Source organism: Micropterus dolomieu, linkage group LG01 (genome assembly GCF_021292245.1).
Source record: "Micropterus dolomieu isolate WLL.071019.BEF.003 ecotype Adirondacks linkage group LG01, ASM2129224v1, whole genome shotgun sequence".
In the NCBI taxonomy this organism is placed as follows: domain Eukaryota; kingdom Metazoa; phylum Chordata; class Actinopteri; order Centrarchiformes; family Centrarchidae; genus Micropterus; species Micropterus dolomieu.
Genome location: NC_060150.1, coordinates 31,634,449 through 31,649,036, shown reverse-complemented (window position 1 = coordinate 31,649,036; position 14,588 = coordinate 31,634,449). Strand labels below are relative to the sequence as shown.

The 14,588-nt window shown below is 41.4% G+C and overlaps 1 protein-coding gene across 1 annotated transcript in view; it reads right to left on the bottom strand.

Moving 5' to 3' along the window:
• ctnnd2a (catenin (cadherin-associated protein), delta 2a) overlaps positions 1-14,588 on the bottom strand; it is a 280,580-nt gene that overhangs the window by 224,073 nt on the left and 41,919 nt on the right. The window contains exon 2 of the mRNA XM_046065452.1: positions 13,645-13,775. Within this exon, the coding sequence (XP_045921408.1) occupies positions 13,645-13,773 (129 nt within the window). The 5' untranslated portion in view covers positions 13,774-13,775. The remainder of the gene's footprint in view (positions 1-13,644; positions 13,776-14,588) is intronic.

Below are 14,588 nucleotides of genomic sequence, written 5' to 3'. Positions count from 1 at the left end.
TTCCCCCCCCCCCCCCCCACACACACACACACACACACACACACACACACACACACACAGGGGTAGGCAAGCAGGCACAGGCCCATACAGCGATACTGCATTCACAGATGAGCATGTACTGTCAATACAATGCATATGTAGAATTAGTCCAGTTACACACACACACACACAAACACACACACCATATACACATGCAGAGTCCAGAATGCCCGCCAGCTAAATGATCTGTTCCCATACTGGCACAGTGAAAGAGACAAATGCTGAAGGACACTGAGGACACACACAGAGAGAAAGAGGCAACAAACCCAATTGTCAGGCAGAAAACCACTGGCAGAGGAGCTGGCAGATAGGTTCAAAGCACAAAAAGCTTTGAACCAGCACATCCACTTTCTGAATGTGCTGTCAAAGTTCTAAATGTAAGGTGGTATGACAGTGTCATTTCAAAGTTAACCCCTGCTTGGCAGAAAGCAAGCAGCAAGAAACCGTACAATTTCCGATTTCTTTGGCATATATTTAAGATTTACATGTTCCTCCATGTTATAGATTTCAGGTTCCACAAACACATTATTGGTAATTTCACTATTGCTGTAAACCAGGAAATATTTTTTTTCCTGTCTGTGACATGTTAGAATTTCAGTTTCTCAAGGTTTTTCATCAGCTGCTGTATTTGATAGGGTTTTTGGAGGATTAATTTCTTCCCCATCATTCTGAAACTGAGACAGAGTTAATTTATACCTGCTGCAAAACATAGCTGTCAAACCCGGAAAAAGACAAGGTACTGATAAAGGGGAAGAATAGGAGAGGCAGAGATGGATGCTGAGGCAGAGAAGCAGAGTCCATTATGATACACACATGCACGTTGGACACACACACATACGCATATCCACTTTCAAAGCAAGTTGTAAATGACACTCAGACACCTACACAAATATGCTTTTAAAGCAACATCTGTAAGTGTTGGAGTGTGTCAAAGTAATATGCATAGTAAATAACTAGAACAGTAGACAAGCTTAGTGAGAGCGTATTAGCAAATAGAAAGTTTTCAGCTCACTCTAAAGGCCAATGAAGTGCACTCAAGCTCCAGCAAAGAAAAGGAGTTTGGAGAACAACAGTCAGACAGAATACATTACCCTTTCTGCTCTGAAAAAGACCTTGCTGCTTTCAATATGCAAACTGAAAGCCTCCATCAGTTGTGAACTCTTGACAACTCGAGTAGTTTATGGATACTTTCAGCTCGCATGCAACAAACTCATAGCAGGATGAACACAGTGTAGTTCAACAACATGCCGAAAGAGAAAGTGTGTTTGTAGATGTGAAAGAGGAACTGTATTACAAAGACGACAACAATGATGACAGTGAGGGTCAGAGCTACAACTTCGACAATAACCCTGAAAATGTTAATTATGATGACAATTATTATTGCAAATGACAAAAATAAAGAATTGAGTCAAGCCCAATCAGTGTTTCTGACCATATTATATCAATTACAAATGAAGACTGTGTTTAAGATAGAAAATTGCATTTTTTTTGTAATGGAACATTCAAATGCAAACAAACCTTTAAATGTCTAACATTACCAATGATTTCTAAATGATATAACCAGACAAATTGAGGTCTAGTGATAGAAGAAACCCCACACAACACACATCCTGTAGCATGAGTCATCCCTGTAGATGGATTCATACATCACATTACCTCCACTTCCTGAAATTCACTTACTGTGATGACACCTCCATGCTACAGGACTGTAAGGTGATTCACTGGGCATGCCTGTAAAAGGTCATTTTAAATGCTAAGTGTGGTGCTATATGTATAGTGTACATGTCTCCATATGTGTCTCCATAATCAAACTGCCACCATGTAAGCCAATTCCTAGTCTGAAATTTTCTTTGTCTGTTTTTGTGTCGTGCCATGTACTGACCCTCCTGGCCTTTCAGATCCTGCGACTCACTTACTTTGACTCGGAAATGATCTCATCTCTAAGCAAAGTCTAGACTTGATGTAAGAGATTTCCCTGCTGGTTATGTAGGGCAATTGCAGTTTGGGACGCAGAAACGCCTGTGGTGAACTCTGAATAAGCTGTGCACAATATGATCACTCAAAGCTCTGTGTTTGGCTTTGTGTCATCCCACCATTGAGTCCACCGATTCATACCTGTTGCCTGGCTTCAATCTCCTCTACCATCGCCGTGATCTTGTCTTTCATGCGTGAGTGTGCGTGCATTTTTGGCTATTCCTTACTAAACCCTCATTTTTGCTAGCATTATATAAGAGGCAATTGCTAACTGTAAAGCAGTTGCTGTCATTTTATTTGACATTTTTAGATCACTATATGTTATAAATAGGCTTCTTAGAACCTGCTTAAGCTTTTTATGCTCAGTATCTTTTATGAATCAAACATAAGCACACTGTCAGAAATGATTGCGAAGTATTATAAATTAGGTCCCTGTTCTCACACGTGATGCCCTAACAGGTAATTTGCACCGCAGTACAGGAAAGGGTGCGCTGGATTTATTTAGAACACAAGACAAACGAGTGTCATTGCAAAACAGCATGTGGCACAATGATCATTTTATTTCGATTAACTTGTTTTTATAATCGTTGGATTCCAAAATCGAAAAACAGCCCTAATTTTGACTTTTGCCTGTTTTCAACCTCAAGTAAAATTTTTATTTAACTGGTCTGGTCTCGGAGTTGTGTTTTTGGGTTCAAACCTGTTTTTACTGAGCCTTTATACCAACACTCAAAAGTTATTGGCATGCTAATCAAACATTTAACGTGGGATAAATCTAAAAATGGATCACAGGATCACTTGTGTGTAGTGAACCAACCAGAGGACACTTAATTATTTTATGTCAAAAGGGGTGAGTTATCACCCCTCGAGCAACCTGAAAGCAACCTGAAATGGCCAAAAAGTCATAAACATAGACTCTTCAACACACTCACACACAGCAAACACTGCCTCTTCCTATTCGCGCTGTTTCAAACTGATATGAATGCCAAAAACAGAGAAAGGACAGCCTCAAATTTCTTTTTGTGAACAAAGAATGTCTTCCAATTATAAACTAGCCTTAATACCTTGTTTGAATTAAATAATCTTTTTTAAAGGTACTTAGTGGCCCTTGCCACTTCGATTTTGAGTAGTTTATTACCATGTCATTATTCTTTAGCAACTATGTTGAAAAGGAGGAACCATAAGGAAGTTAATTTGCAGTCCTCTTAACTCTCCTTGTGGTCAATTTACATTACTGTTTGTGCCTTTATATATATATATATATATATATGTTTTCTTATGTAAGAACGTTTAACAATCAATATTATCCTGGTATTTAGTCAAGCTATTCTTTCATCTGCATTGATCATTATGAAATGTTGTTTCAACTTTGTTGTTTCAACCTTGTCGATTAACATAATAGCTTTTTCTTTCTTTTTATCAAATGCTTAAAACTAAGAACTGTGTAACTGTTTATGGTATTTAAGAAAAGAGTTGGTATTGTGGAAAGGTACTGGATTAAAACACTTGCAAATAGACTTTAAGACATTACCTTTAAATTGAAAGTTTAAAACACAGAAACCGAGGAGGAACAAAGCCCTCCTACCTGGGGACACACCCCAAGGGAAAGTGACAAACAAAACACAGAGCTGGGAGCTCTTCTCTCTCTGTTCTCTGCTCTTCTTGCTTGCTCTTGTGCCCTCTCCTAGCAACGTCCAGCATCCAAGAGGCCGGCCCAAAGTAAGTCCGCGACTTCAAGTTTCTTTGTCTTATAGAAATTTGCTGAGCCATATTCACGAGGTCCCGCAAACCTTCGGTGATTTTCCTTTTGTTTTGTTTGTTAAAGGGGCATTATGGAGTTTCCATCAGCCACTAGCTGGTTTTAAGATTGCAACCAGGCGTGTGCTTGTACGCGTGCTCGCTTGAACTCATGAGCAAGCATAATCCGAAACACAACCACTTTCATACAGAAATCCTGCAATAAACACAGAAACACCAGCATGCAGGCTGTGGCTTTTCACACAGACATGTTCCAGCGGAATATGGCACAATCCTCCCAGAAAAAAGGCAGTGAGAGCGGCTATAGACAGGCAGGGAGACTGCTTCATACAACATGCTGGATGCCTTTGGTTACTCCCTGGCCCACGCACTTTTTCCAAGTGTATCGAGACGGCCCTGGAGCCACTGCAGCGGTCTGGCATCAGGGTCCTATTTTACCTGGAAGACCTGCTGCTGCTGGTGCCGTACTGGGACGAAGCGGTGGTGCAGACGGCCCAGCTATTTGCACACCTGTCTTACCTGTGCTTCACGGTGAACTGGAAGAAGAGTGCTCCTCTCCCCTCCCAGAAACTCACCTACCTTGGCGTGGCACTGGACTCCTCTCTCCGGAGAGCGCGGCTCTCTCAGGAGAGTGTGGATGCTCTGATAGAGCTGAGCTGGAGCACGAGCAGCGGTGGCAGGGGGTAAACCCAACAGCGATAGCCTTAGAGGGCTGTGCCTATACTCATAGAATCCGGGTTACAGTACATAACCCCCGTTACAGCGACTTACAGAGAAGTGGAGAAACTGTGTACCTGAGTATCGGTAAAAGGCAGGGCAGGCAGCGACAGGTCCGAGCTAATGTAGCGTTAGCTGGCTGCTCCTGGCTGCATCACTATAGGATAGTAAACAAATCGCTCCACATTTGCTTTTTACTGTTACATCATTTCTTGCAGGCTTTGACACTTTGACATAATATCTGTGGTACACAAAATAGTCATATGGGTCACGTTAGTTGGTGAATTAATGTGGAAAGCGTTATAACTTTGCACCGGATAACGTTAGCAACTGCTTGGCATTAGCTGGCGAGCTAACGTGACTTTCTCTGTGTTTCTCCAGCTTTACTAATGCTCACTTTGTTCTTACTCGACATCATCTGAATCTGTTTGGTCTGATGGGCTTCAGCACATGAACCTTTATTGTTGTTTTGTATCCTTACATGGAGCCTGTGTTTTACTGTGTGGCAGTTGTTTTATGGTGTTAGTGGACTGCATGTCGTTAGCTGCCGTGTTGTCGCTGTAGTCTGAGAGGCTCGGGAGCGCACACAGGGCTTAATCCGACCCAGAGACCTCACATTAAAAGCAGAATAGTAGCTGATGCAAGCAACGAAGAAGTGAGTTTTGAAAAAAAACAGGGCTAACTGCCCGTTTACTGTGAGAGTTTCCCGAAACCACCAGCCAGACAAAGGACTCTGGGACATTCTCGTCGGCCAAAGACCCGCTCGAGAGACCGTGTGGCGTGCCAAGCTGCTGAGGGCCGTAAACTCAATAAACAGAGCCAGACAATCGTGAGCCTTTGACACCAGACGGTGGAGAAAATGACAAGCAGGAAGGCAAAACCAAACTCCGCATTTTGTGGTCATGTCCTTTAGCCTTTAGCTTTAGCCTGAAAATCATAGCCAATTGAAGTTATCACTATATAACTTGCATCCATTCGTTATCTTACTCCTTTAGTCATATCCTTTCCATAATAGCCAAACTAAATTCACCTTGAACCCTATTACTTCTGCTATCTCCCATTGATTGCATTCTGGTTGTTTAGACTATAGTGGCGTGCGCAGACTATAATCCAAGCGGCAACCTCCGGCTCTCACTTCCGATACCAATGCGGAAGTATCTGAAACTGCAATTCATCGAGTGGCCACTTGAGGCTGGCTGCAGACGGGAGTCAATCTCCATTGACCCCCATGTTAAAATGCCCAACTTTACAGCAGAATAAAACATGTTTACAGCCTGGTTAAAAAAATGGCTTTAGTGCAAATCGCTAATTTTGCCCCCCGTGACAACTGTGAGGGGGGTGAATTTTTTTATAACTCACCCGTTTAAATTATATTAAGCCTTAAAGTTCTGCATTATTAGCGGTGTGGCCGCTTTGATTGACAGGCGCCATTAGCCTTTTTTTCGCATCACCTCCGTCGAGGTTCCAAGCGAGCTGAGGCGATACTAAAATGTGACGTGTAAACACGGGAGACTACTGTTTGGTCAGAGAGAATTGTCAGTATTCACAGCATCATCATTGCGCGCGCTACACAGAGGCCAGCAACAGAAAGTTTTCGTATGGAATTTCATCACTAAATCCACTTCTGAGAAGTTTTGAGGTGAGAACTCAACTGTGTAGATTTTGAATACTGACAGTTTTGGTGATGGCAGAACAAAAATGTGCTTGAAAGTTTTCAGAGTTGAGGAGCTCCGCAAGTGGCGGCCTGCACCAACCCGCGGGAGGAACTCCCGAGGCCGGCCAGCCGCCCGCTCACAGAGCCCTCTGCTTCCACCGTCACACAGACCGCTGCAGCAACAACAGCAGAGGAAAACACAGCTGTAAGGTTTTCATACCGCTTCTCTGTCTTTAAATTCTGAGTAATGTTAAATGAAGAGAAAGATGTGTGGGTCGCTGGTGTGTGTGTCGCATTGAACATTACGTTGCGGCAGTTGTGTGTGGCATTGCTATGATGACCAGCTACATTGAGGGGAACTATCTCTGGGTACTATTTGCAATGGAAAACGGAGCACGGCCAAACCGAGTCGAGTCAAGTCGGTACTGGTGATGGAAAAGCGCCATAAGGGAACATAACACACTGGCATTTTTTAAACACCCTAAAAATATTCTTCTTCCAAGATTTGTTTCTATGACTACTCAATAACTTAACTATATTTTTCCGATCCAGCCTGGTTGTCTCTTTTTTCTGTGTTTTTCTGCTTGCTTAATTGTTTACCCATCTAAATCCAAAACACCAAATTATCATAATCTATCAATAATAAAAGTTTATTTAAAGACAATACATTGGCTAGATGAAGGATACAAAGCATCACCTCTTTTAAGCCACAGTATTTTTCTCAGGAAAGATTAGCTGCCTGCTGGGTGTTTACAACAGCAAATATAACAGCTTTCATTAAACTCATTATAGGTGGAATCATTAAATTGCAGTATCAATCAGGGATAAAGCAAAACATGAAATAACATGCAGATTATAATTTAGCAAGAAGCAAGGTTAAATTGCCAGGGCTTATTCCAGAAACAGAGCAGGACATTAATTCTAGCTAAATGGAAATATGCAGAAAACTGATAGATTGTAGAGCAAATCAGCACTGGTTAAATTGGTCTCTGTGGATCTCCTGAGGCAAGTTGAGACATGATGCAACATAGTGCAAAGCATCTTAAAGATCTCAAATGACTCCAACTGTAGCAGTACAGAAGCCGTTAAATATGAAAAATCTAACAAGAGAGATAGCCAGCTGAAGCAGATATTCTGGTGAGCTTTCTGACTTACACTTCTGACTGGTACATTCTATTTTATCCTTGGCTTTTTTGTGGCCTTAAAACGAGTAGCCTAACTCACAAGATGACAATTCACAAAAATCTACCATAATACTCAAAAACTCTATTAATAAATATTCTATTCCGCAGTATAACACTCAATTATCAATTTAAGTCACACATTTTTGCAGATAGTTTCATACTGTTTTGAACATACTAGAATAAGAAATACATTTCCCCCTCCTATCCATTCTGTGGGAAACACTGTACATGTTGCCTGCCAAAAGATAGTTGTTCATGATAGTTTTTCATCTCTTAATTTTAATACTTATTCTATAATGTTGTTGTTCAGTGATCGGTATTGGTCAAATCATAATATGCCTTCATCAAATTAAATCTGGGTGGACAATGAACTTCTGTGTGCCTTCCTGGTGAATGTCCTCAAAAATACAACTGAGAAAAAAAAAGCAGGGCTTTGGAGGAGACACCTGGCACAGCTTCAGAAACCCCAGGCTGACAGAGGGAGTTAGCAGTGATGATCAGTGTAGTACACAGAGGCTTGGCTATGCCAAGTTCCAGACTCATCATTAGGGGCAAGCCCCAGGAGGCCAGGAACGCCCAGCGTGAGTCCTGTGTTAACCAAAACAAAAGTATTGTGAAGTAAGCTTTTCAATGTCTTTTAGCTGGATTAAATTTCCAGGACCTCACTGAAATAACAGTGTTTGTGCCCTCAAGGGAGTTGCCACTGTGCTGTTAGATTGGGTTCTTGCACGGGGAGTCCCACCAACTTTTCTCTGTGACCATCGCAGACGGGGCCAACTGGGCCAGGGCCCACTGGCCGTGAGCTAAATGGTGTTTTTCCAGAACAGATGGCAGGTTTCAATCAATTCTAATTGACAAATATCAGGACCTGTATAACCATCCATCCATCGTCAACTGATTATCCTGCGTACAGGGTCGCGGGGGGGCTGGAGCCAATCCCAGCTGACATCGGGCGAAAGGCGGGGTACACCCTGGACAGGTCGCCAGTCCATCGCAGGGGACCTGTATAACCTTGTAACAATTTTTCAGTAAGGTGCTCAGTGCTGCATAAACACATTTCATACATGGTGTGGCACATATTGTTCGATTATCTGTCACTTGTTTTTATGTTTGCTAATTTTACCGTCAGTCCTGCGTTAACACATTTAGTAAGAGTAGCCTACTCAAGAGTAAAACTTCATTGCAGTCATATGTATGCAATATCTACTTCACACCAAAATTAACGTGTATTTGCATTTTTTTTTAAATGTGGGTAAACCCGCTAAAATAGGTGACTGACACCACCGTTCTGGGCAGTTGACAGGTGCGTTTACAGTGTGCTCTGGAAGACGTCACAGCATGGATATAAAGTCACAGCTGTCGGACTATTAGCGTAGCATACTAATACAACAGTAACATATGGATGAGAGGTTTATAGACATTCGCAAATACAAACAGATGAATAAGTCGTACAAGAAACGGGGCGAGAATTAGCGTGTCCACCTATACAGTCTATGGTGTCCACAAGGGGTCGTGTTTCCATTACTGCCGAGCTAGAGCCGATAAATGCCTTTGAAAACTGCAGTCATTTGACCTATGAGTAAATGCCGATTGCCCATTTTTAATTGTGTGTCATTCTAGAAATCCTTTAATAAACACCAGGGCTAAAAGTTGTAAGATATCATTTCACTAACATGAACATACTACATGGCACATTTTCCTTAACCACCAGCAACTCACACACACACTCACAAGCAGACAGATGGTGTCCAAGCCATGTGTGTATCCTGACATGTGTGTGTCATCGCCGAGATGCCACAGTGGAAAGAGGTGTGTGTTAGGCATGATAATGTGCTGCAAGGTGTGCCAGCTGGGTTACTGGAGCAATATGTTCATATGCAGGGACACACACAAGCATACACACACCTGAACAGAGAATGCCAGGATGAGGCAGAGAGCGTGTAAGAGCTATATTTAGAGTTAACCTTTTATCATAAATTTAAATCATGAATCTATTAAACACTTGCAAATGCATGCACATTGAGTGCGCACAAAAAGCCACACATTGTAGACTGGGTAGAAATCAATGAAAAATGTGTTCTATATTTAAGATGTACGTATATCAGGACACTTTCACGCAATACCACACTTCTGTGTTGTCGACACCATCAATTATGTAGTGAACAACGGTGTGGATTTGTGCATTTTACATTGAATAAATTTGGAGCTACCCTAAATTCCTTTCTCCTCCCCAGAGAAGATGGGGAGGGGTCAAAGTTGCTTTCTCTAAGTGCTATCCCGACCATAAAACTGGCACCTTTTTGATTCCGAAGCTGATAACGCGGGGCCTGACTAAACTGGGACACGAACCAGCCATTGGCATTTCCCTGAACAGCCTATCAAAACTGGCCCCCCCACACACACGTTTCCGTGGCAACTGACCTTATTCTTTGTTTATTACAACATCAAAAAGGAAAACCCCTGTCTCACCCAAGTGTGACATGGTCCAGACACTGAACTTTCAATGTAAAAGGACTGCAGAATCCAAAGACTCAAAGCATTTAATTAAGTTTAATTAAATCTTTAGTTACCTGGTTACATTTGCCTCTATTTGAGTAGTTATGTTAACTGTTGTTGCTATCTGTTGTTGATATTAGTGCTGAAAAGAAGTTACTAGTGCAGTGTTTTTATTTTCAGCAAGACACTCCTTCATCTAATGTAATCAATGCTTGTTCATAATACTTTCCTATAAAATTTCTTTAGAAATGATGACAAAGGAATGTTTTACTATACTCTTAACCTCCAGCTTGAATTTAAGGATGAATCAACAAATTCCCCGGTTCCTAAGGAGAGACGATCTTTGATTTAATCCAAGCTTTCCTCATGTAACCTGAGCTCCCCCAAGTGGACGAAATAAGTATTACATGCCCTCGTTGGAAACGCTGTTAAATGTATAAATATCCTGACCAATAATGTGACAATTGTTTCCTGTTACCAAATGCCTAGAACAGTACAACCGTTCAACCATTGAGGTTCGATTGTGGAAAATATTTGATTATAATACGTGCAATTAGATTTCTTTTCTTTAGACATGAAGTTTAGAAAGGCAGTCCCTTGGGAAACCTGAGACGCCCCCTGGGGAACCACGCCCCAGGCAACAAAAGAGCGACACGCAACCTTGCGCGCTCTCTTCTCTTCGCTGTTGGCTCTCTTCCACTCTGTTCTGCTCGCTGGACGCTTCGGCACGCGTTTGGCGTGCCTCGCCAGGCAACGCCCTCAGTCGACCAGCGAAACAGGCCCTTTTGTTTCGCTTGAAGCTACACACGTGAAGTGCGGCATCGATCTGCCTTCAGTTTGTTTTATTTTCTTTATTTCTTTTGTTTGTTAAAGTTATCAGTCCGTTAAGTTACACTGGACTAATTCAGGAACGACCAAGTTCCATTTTTAAGCCTTTCTCGTCGAGCCAACTTCACCGAGGTCAGACCAAGCCACGTGGTCTCGCCAGCTACAACGAAGGAAACCTGAAAATAGCCGAATTGCCAGACGGAGGAGGCGTTTTCAATCAGACACGGAGAACCCCGGAGAATCCCTAGCAAAAAGCCAGGATCGGCAGCTAGCGTGGGACCCGTGCAACAGGCCAAAAGCAGGCTGTCGACAAGCAGTAAGACTTAACACACGTTCTGTGATCAGATGTCCATTTTAACTCTTAAAATCATAGCCTTAGTTTACTTTAATTAGCTCTTCTATGCCGTATGAGTCAAATGCTTCCCACATTCGAACCTCCAGGCTCATTGTTCAGCAAATGTTTATGTTCCCTGTATCCAACCATCTTTTTATCACCTTAGTTAGAGAATAAATTCACTTTAATATAATCAAGAGCTGTGTGTGTTGCCTATTTCTAGTTCCTGCCAAGAGAATTGACCCTTTAGATATGAGACTGACTGACTGATTTAAGATAATTGAGCGATTATTAACTAATTGATCACTAGTAATAATTGTATAATTATTCAAAACTACCTAGAGGTCTGGAGACTCTAGGATTATAACAACTCCGGTGGTGCCCTGAAACGAGGAAAATTTTGATTTTATGAATCTTCAATTATGAATTCATAATTGGGTATCAATTCTCATAAATTTATTAAAATGCATAAATAAAAATTTTTAGGTCTGCTACAATTATTATGTGGAGACATTAATGTGTGACTGGTGTGGAAATGTATTGTTCTTGAAATATCATGGCATTGTGTAAATAGGTCTTCCGATGGAAAGTGTATCCGATGCAAACACACTACCTACAAGAAACTCTGCAGGACCACAAACTGTGGAAAAATTATAGGGATTGCCGGCAGGGGGAAACTGTTTGGACATAGTGCAAAATATTTTACATATGCGTATTTGCAACTATTGATTTGACAGGGATGTTTAGAAACAAAAGCAATGCAATAAATGGATCATGTTGAAACTGCTGTAGAGATATTATGACAATAGGACTTGACATACAGTCCAAATATGAGTACCAATAATATTTGTGGAGAAATAACAATAATTTGTTCTGTTAAGTTGATTGACTGATCAATTTCAAATTATTGTTTCTAAAACATTCAAACGTAGTTACTGTAGAGCTATATTACCTAACTCTACATTACAGCCACTGTCTTCTACTGCTGGCCACTGATAGAGATAAAATATATTACTCAACGATCCGTCATGAGGATGACCCCCACAGCTACCCTGTATGAATGTTGCATTGGTGCTGTGTAGATTAGTAAAGCTGCATTGATCTGACCAAATCACGTACGCTTCAATGATCCAGTAATGTTAGAACACTGAGACATTTTCTGATGGGACAAATCACTGAAACTTTTTCCCTCCAAAGTGCTGCTATGTAGAGCTGATCAGGCTTATTTTAACATAAAACTTGTGTTTCTTGAAAACTTGAATGCAAAAGCATTCAAGTTTCCTTGTGATGACTGAACAAGAAACTTATTTTGATTTTATTTTAAAAATTGTCCTCAGGGAAGGAGTTTTTAGAGCTGCTGCACTGCTGAAGAAAATAAGGCTTCAACAATGGCTACATGTCTGTGATGCATTCCCTTTTGGGTAACTTCTGTACATTTGCTCTCCCAACGGGAGGGGGGAGCTGCAAGTTCAAATCTGGTCCAAAGCATAGATCTGACTAAAGCCTGCATGCTTCAGTGATTCAGTAATATGAGAGCACTGAGAGGTTCTCTGATGGAGAAAAAAACCCACAAATGAATGCCATTTGCAAGGGAAAAAAAGCTTTAATTGCTGTCAGCACTTGTCCTTCACTCTGTAAGGGTAAATGGAATATTTTGTGGTATTAAATTAAGGAGAACTTAAGAGCTGATGTGGATAGGCAAAATGATAAATCTATGGTGTATTGCACTTGCTGATGAGCTAAATCCAAACGAAACAGCATTCTATTACACAAAGGAATAAGTCCAAGGCTAAACACAAATCACCAAATACAATTAGTGAGAACCTAAGGTTTTTTCAGAGGGAGGGTGCAAGCAAGTGTCATGCACATGCTTGTGTGTGAAGTTGTTTGTTTTATACTTCAGTACAAAATAAACACGCACTACTGATTGTGCAAGCTTACACAATACACACGCATGCCCTATAGTAACCAAGGCAGTTGAATGTGACGTTTTTTACAAAACTTACACTTGGACACATAAATGCATTAATCAAACCAACAAAATCTCTCCCCCTGCCCCTTCTATTCCTCCACTTGTCAGGCCTACATTTTATCACAGTAGCTTCCAAAGGACAACCTGAAAATAATTATTGTCCTGCAAAATCTCTCACCGAACCCACCCACCCTGACTAACATCATCCCATCTGCCTCTTCTTCTTGCCCCTTGTCCTATTTTCCTTCTTCTTTATTTCCCATTCCTCTGGCTAACCTGAAACCAGGCAGCAGCATGGCCCGGTCTATTCTCTTGCAGTGCTGCAGCTACCTTCCAACGCTCCCTGACGAGTAATTGCCTTGATTTTAATGACTTTTTCAATTATGTCTACTTGGCTACAACTCGCCCCGTAATCTCCATCATTTCCATCCATTACACTCTAGCATTCCCTTGGCACCAATCAATCTTTCTTTTCTTTTAAACACTTTAAAACAACGAAGCACCCTTTTCCCTGAATAACAATGACAACCTCTTGACCTGCCTCATAGCAAGCTGTTCAAGGGCTATGAGGTGAGAGAAGAGAGTAGAGCAAGAGAGGCAATATAAAGCAAAAATGTGCCTTTCTTATCAAAAACACAATTCAGGTTTGGCACATGTACAACACACATGTACATGGGAGACTTCCTACCTGCTCTTTGACAGAGGCGAGGATGGAGGAGGTCGTCTCTGTCTCAGATCTGTCTCCATTAGAGGCTGACATCACAGGGGGAACCATGGCCCCCTTCTCCTGCTCTGCAGGCTGCTCTGGCACCGGCATCGCTAATAAAAACACACACACAAAAGATACATGATTAATCTGCTTGCAAAGTGCAAAAAAGGGGGCAAATAAAAATTGGTTAAATCAATGGCAATCCAGTTTTAAAGTTTGCAGTCCGCTCATGAAATCTACTTTTTGAGAGGGAATATTGTAACAATAAAGTAAGACTGGTGACCTCTTCAATGATTGCAACTCTATCATATGGTCCATTCTTTACATTGTAGTGAACAACGGTGTGGATTTGTGCATTTTACATTGAATAAATTTGGAGCTACCCTAAATTCCTTTCTCCTCCCCAGAGAAGATGGGGAGGGGTCAAAGTTGCTTTCTCTAAGTGCTAGCCCGACCATAAAACTGGCACCTTTTTGATTCCGAAGCTGATAACGCGGGGCCTGACTGTTAAACTGACAAAGAGACACGAACCAGCCATTGGCATTTCCCTGAACAGCCTATCAAAACTGGCCCCCCCACACACGTTTCCGTGGCAACTGACCTTATTCTTTGTTTTATTACCACATCAAAAAGGAAAACCCTTCTCACCCAAGTGTGACATGTTCCAGACACTGAACTTTGGATGACAAAGGACTGCAGTCTCCAAACACTCAAAGCATTTAATTAAATCTTTAGTTACCTGGTTACGTTTGCCTCTATTTGAGTAGTTATGTTAACTGTTGTTGCTATCTGTTGTTGATATTAGTGCTGAAAAGAAGTTACTTGTGCAAGGTTTTTATTTTCAGCAAGACACTCCTTCATCTAATGTAATCAATGCTTGTTCATAATACTTTCCTACAAAATCCCTTTTTGAAATGATGACA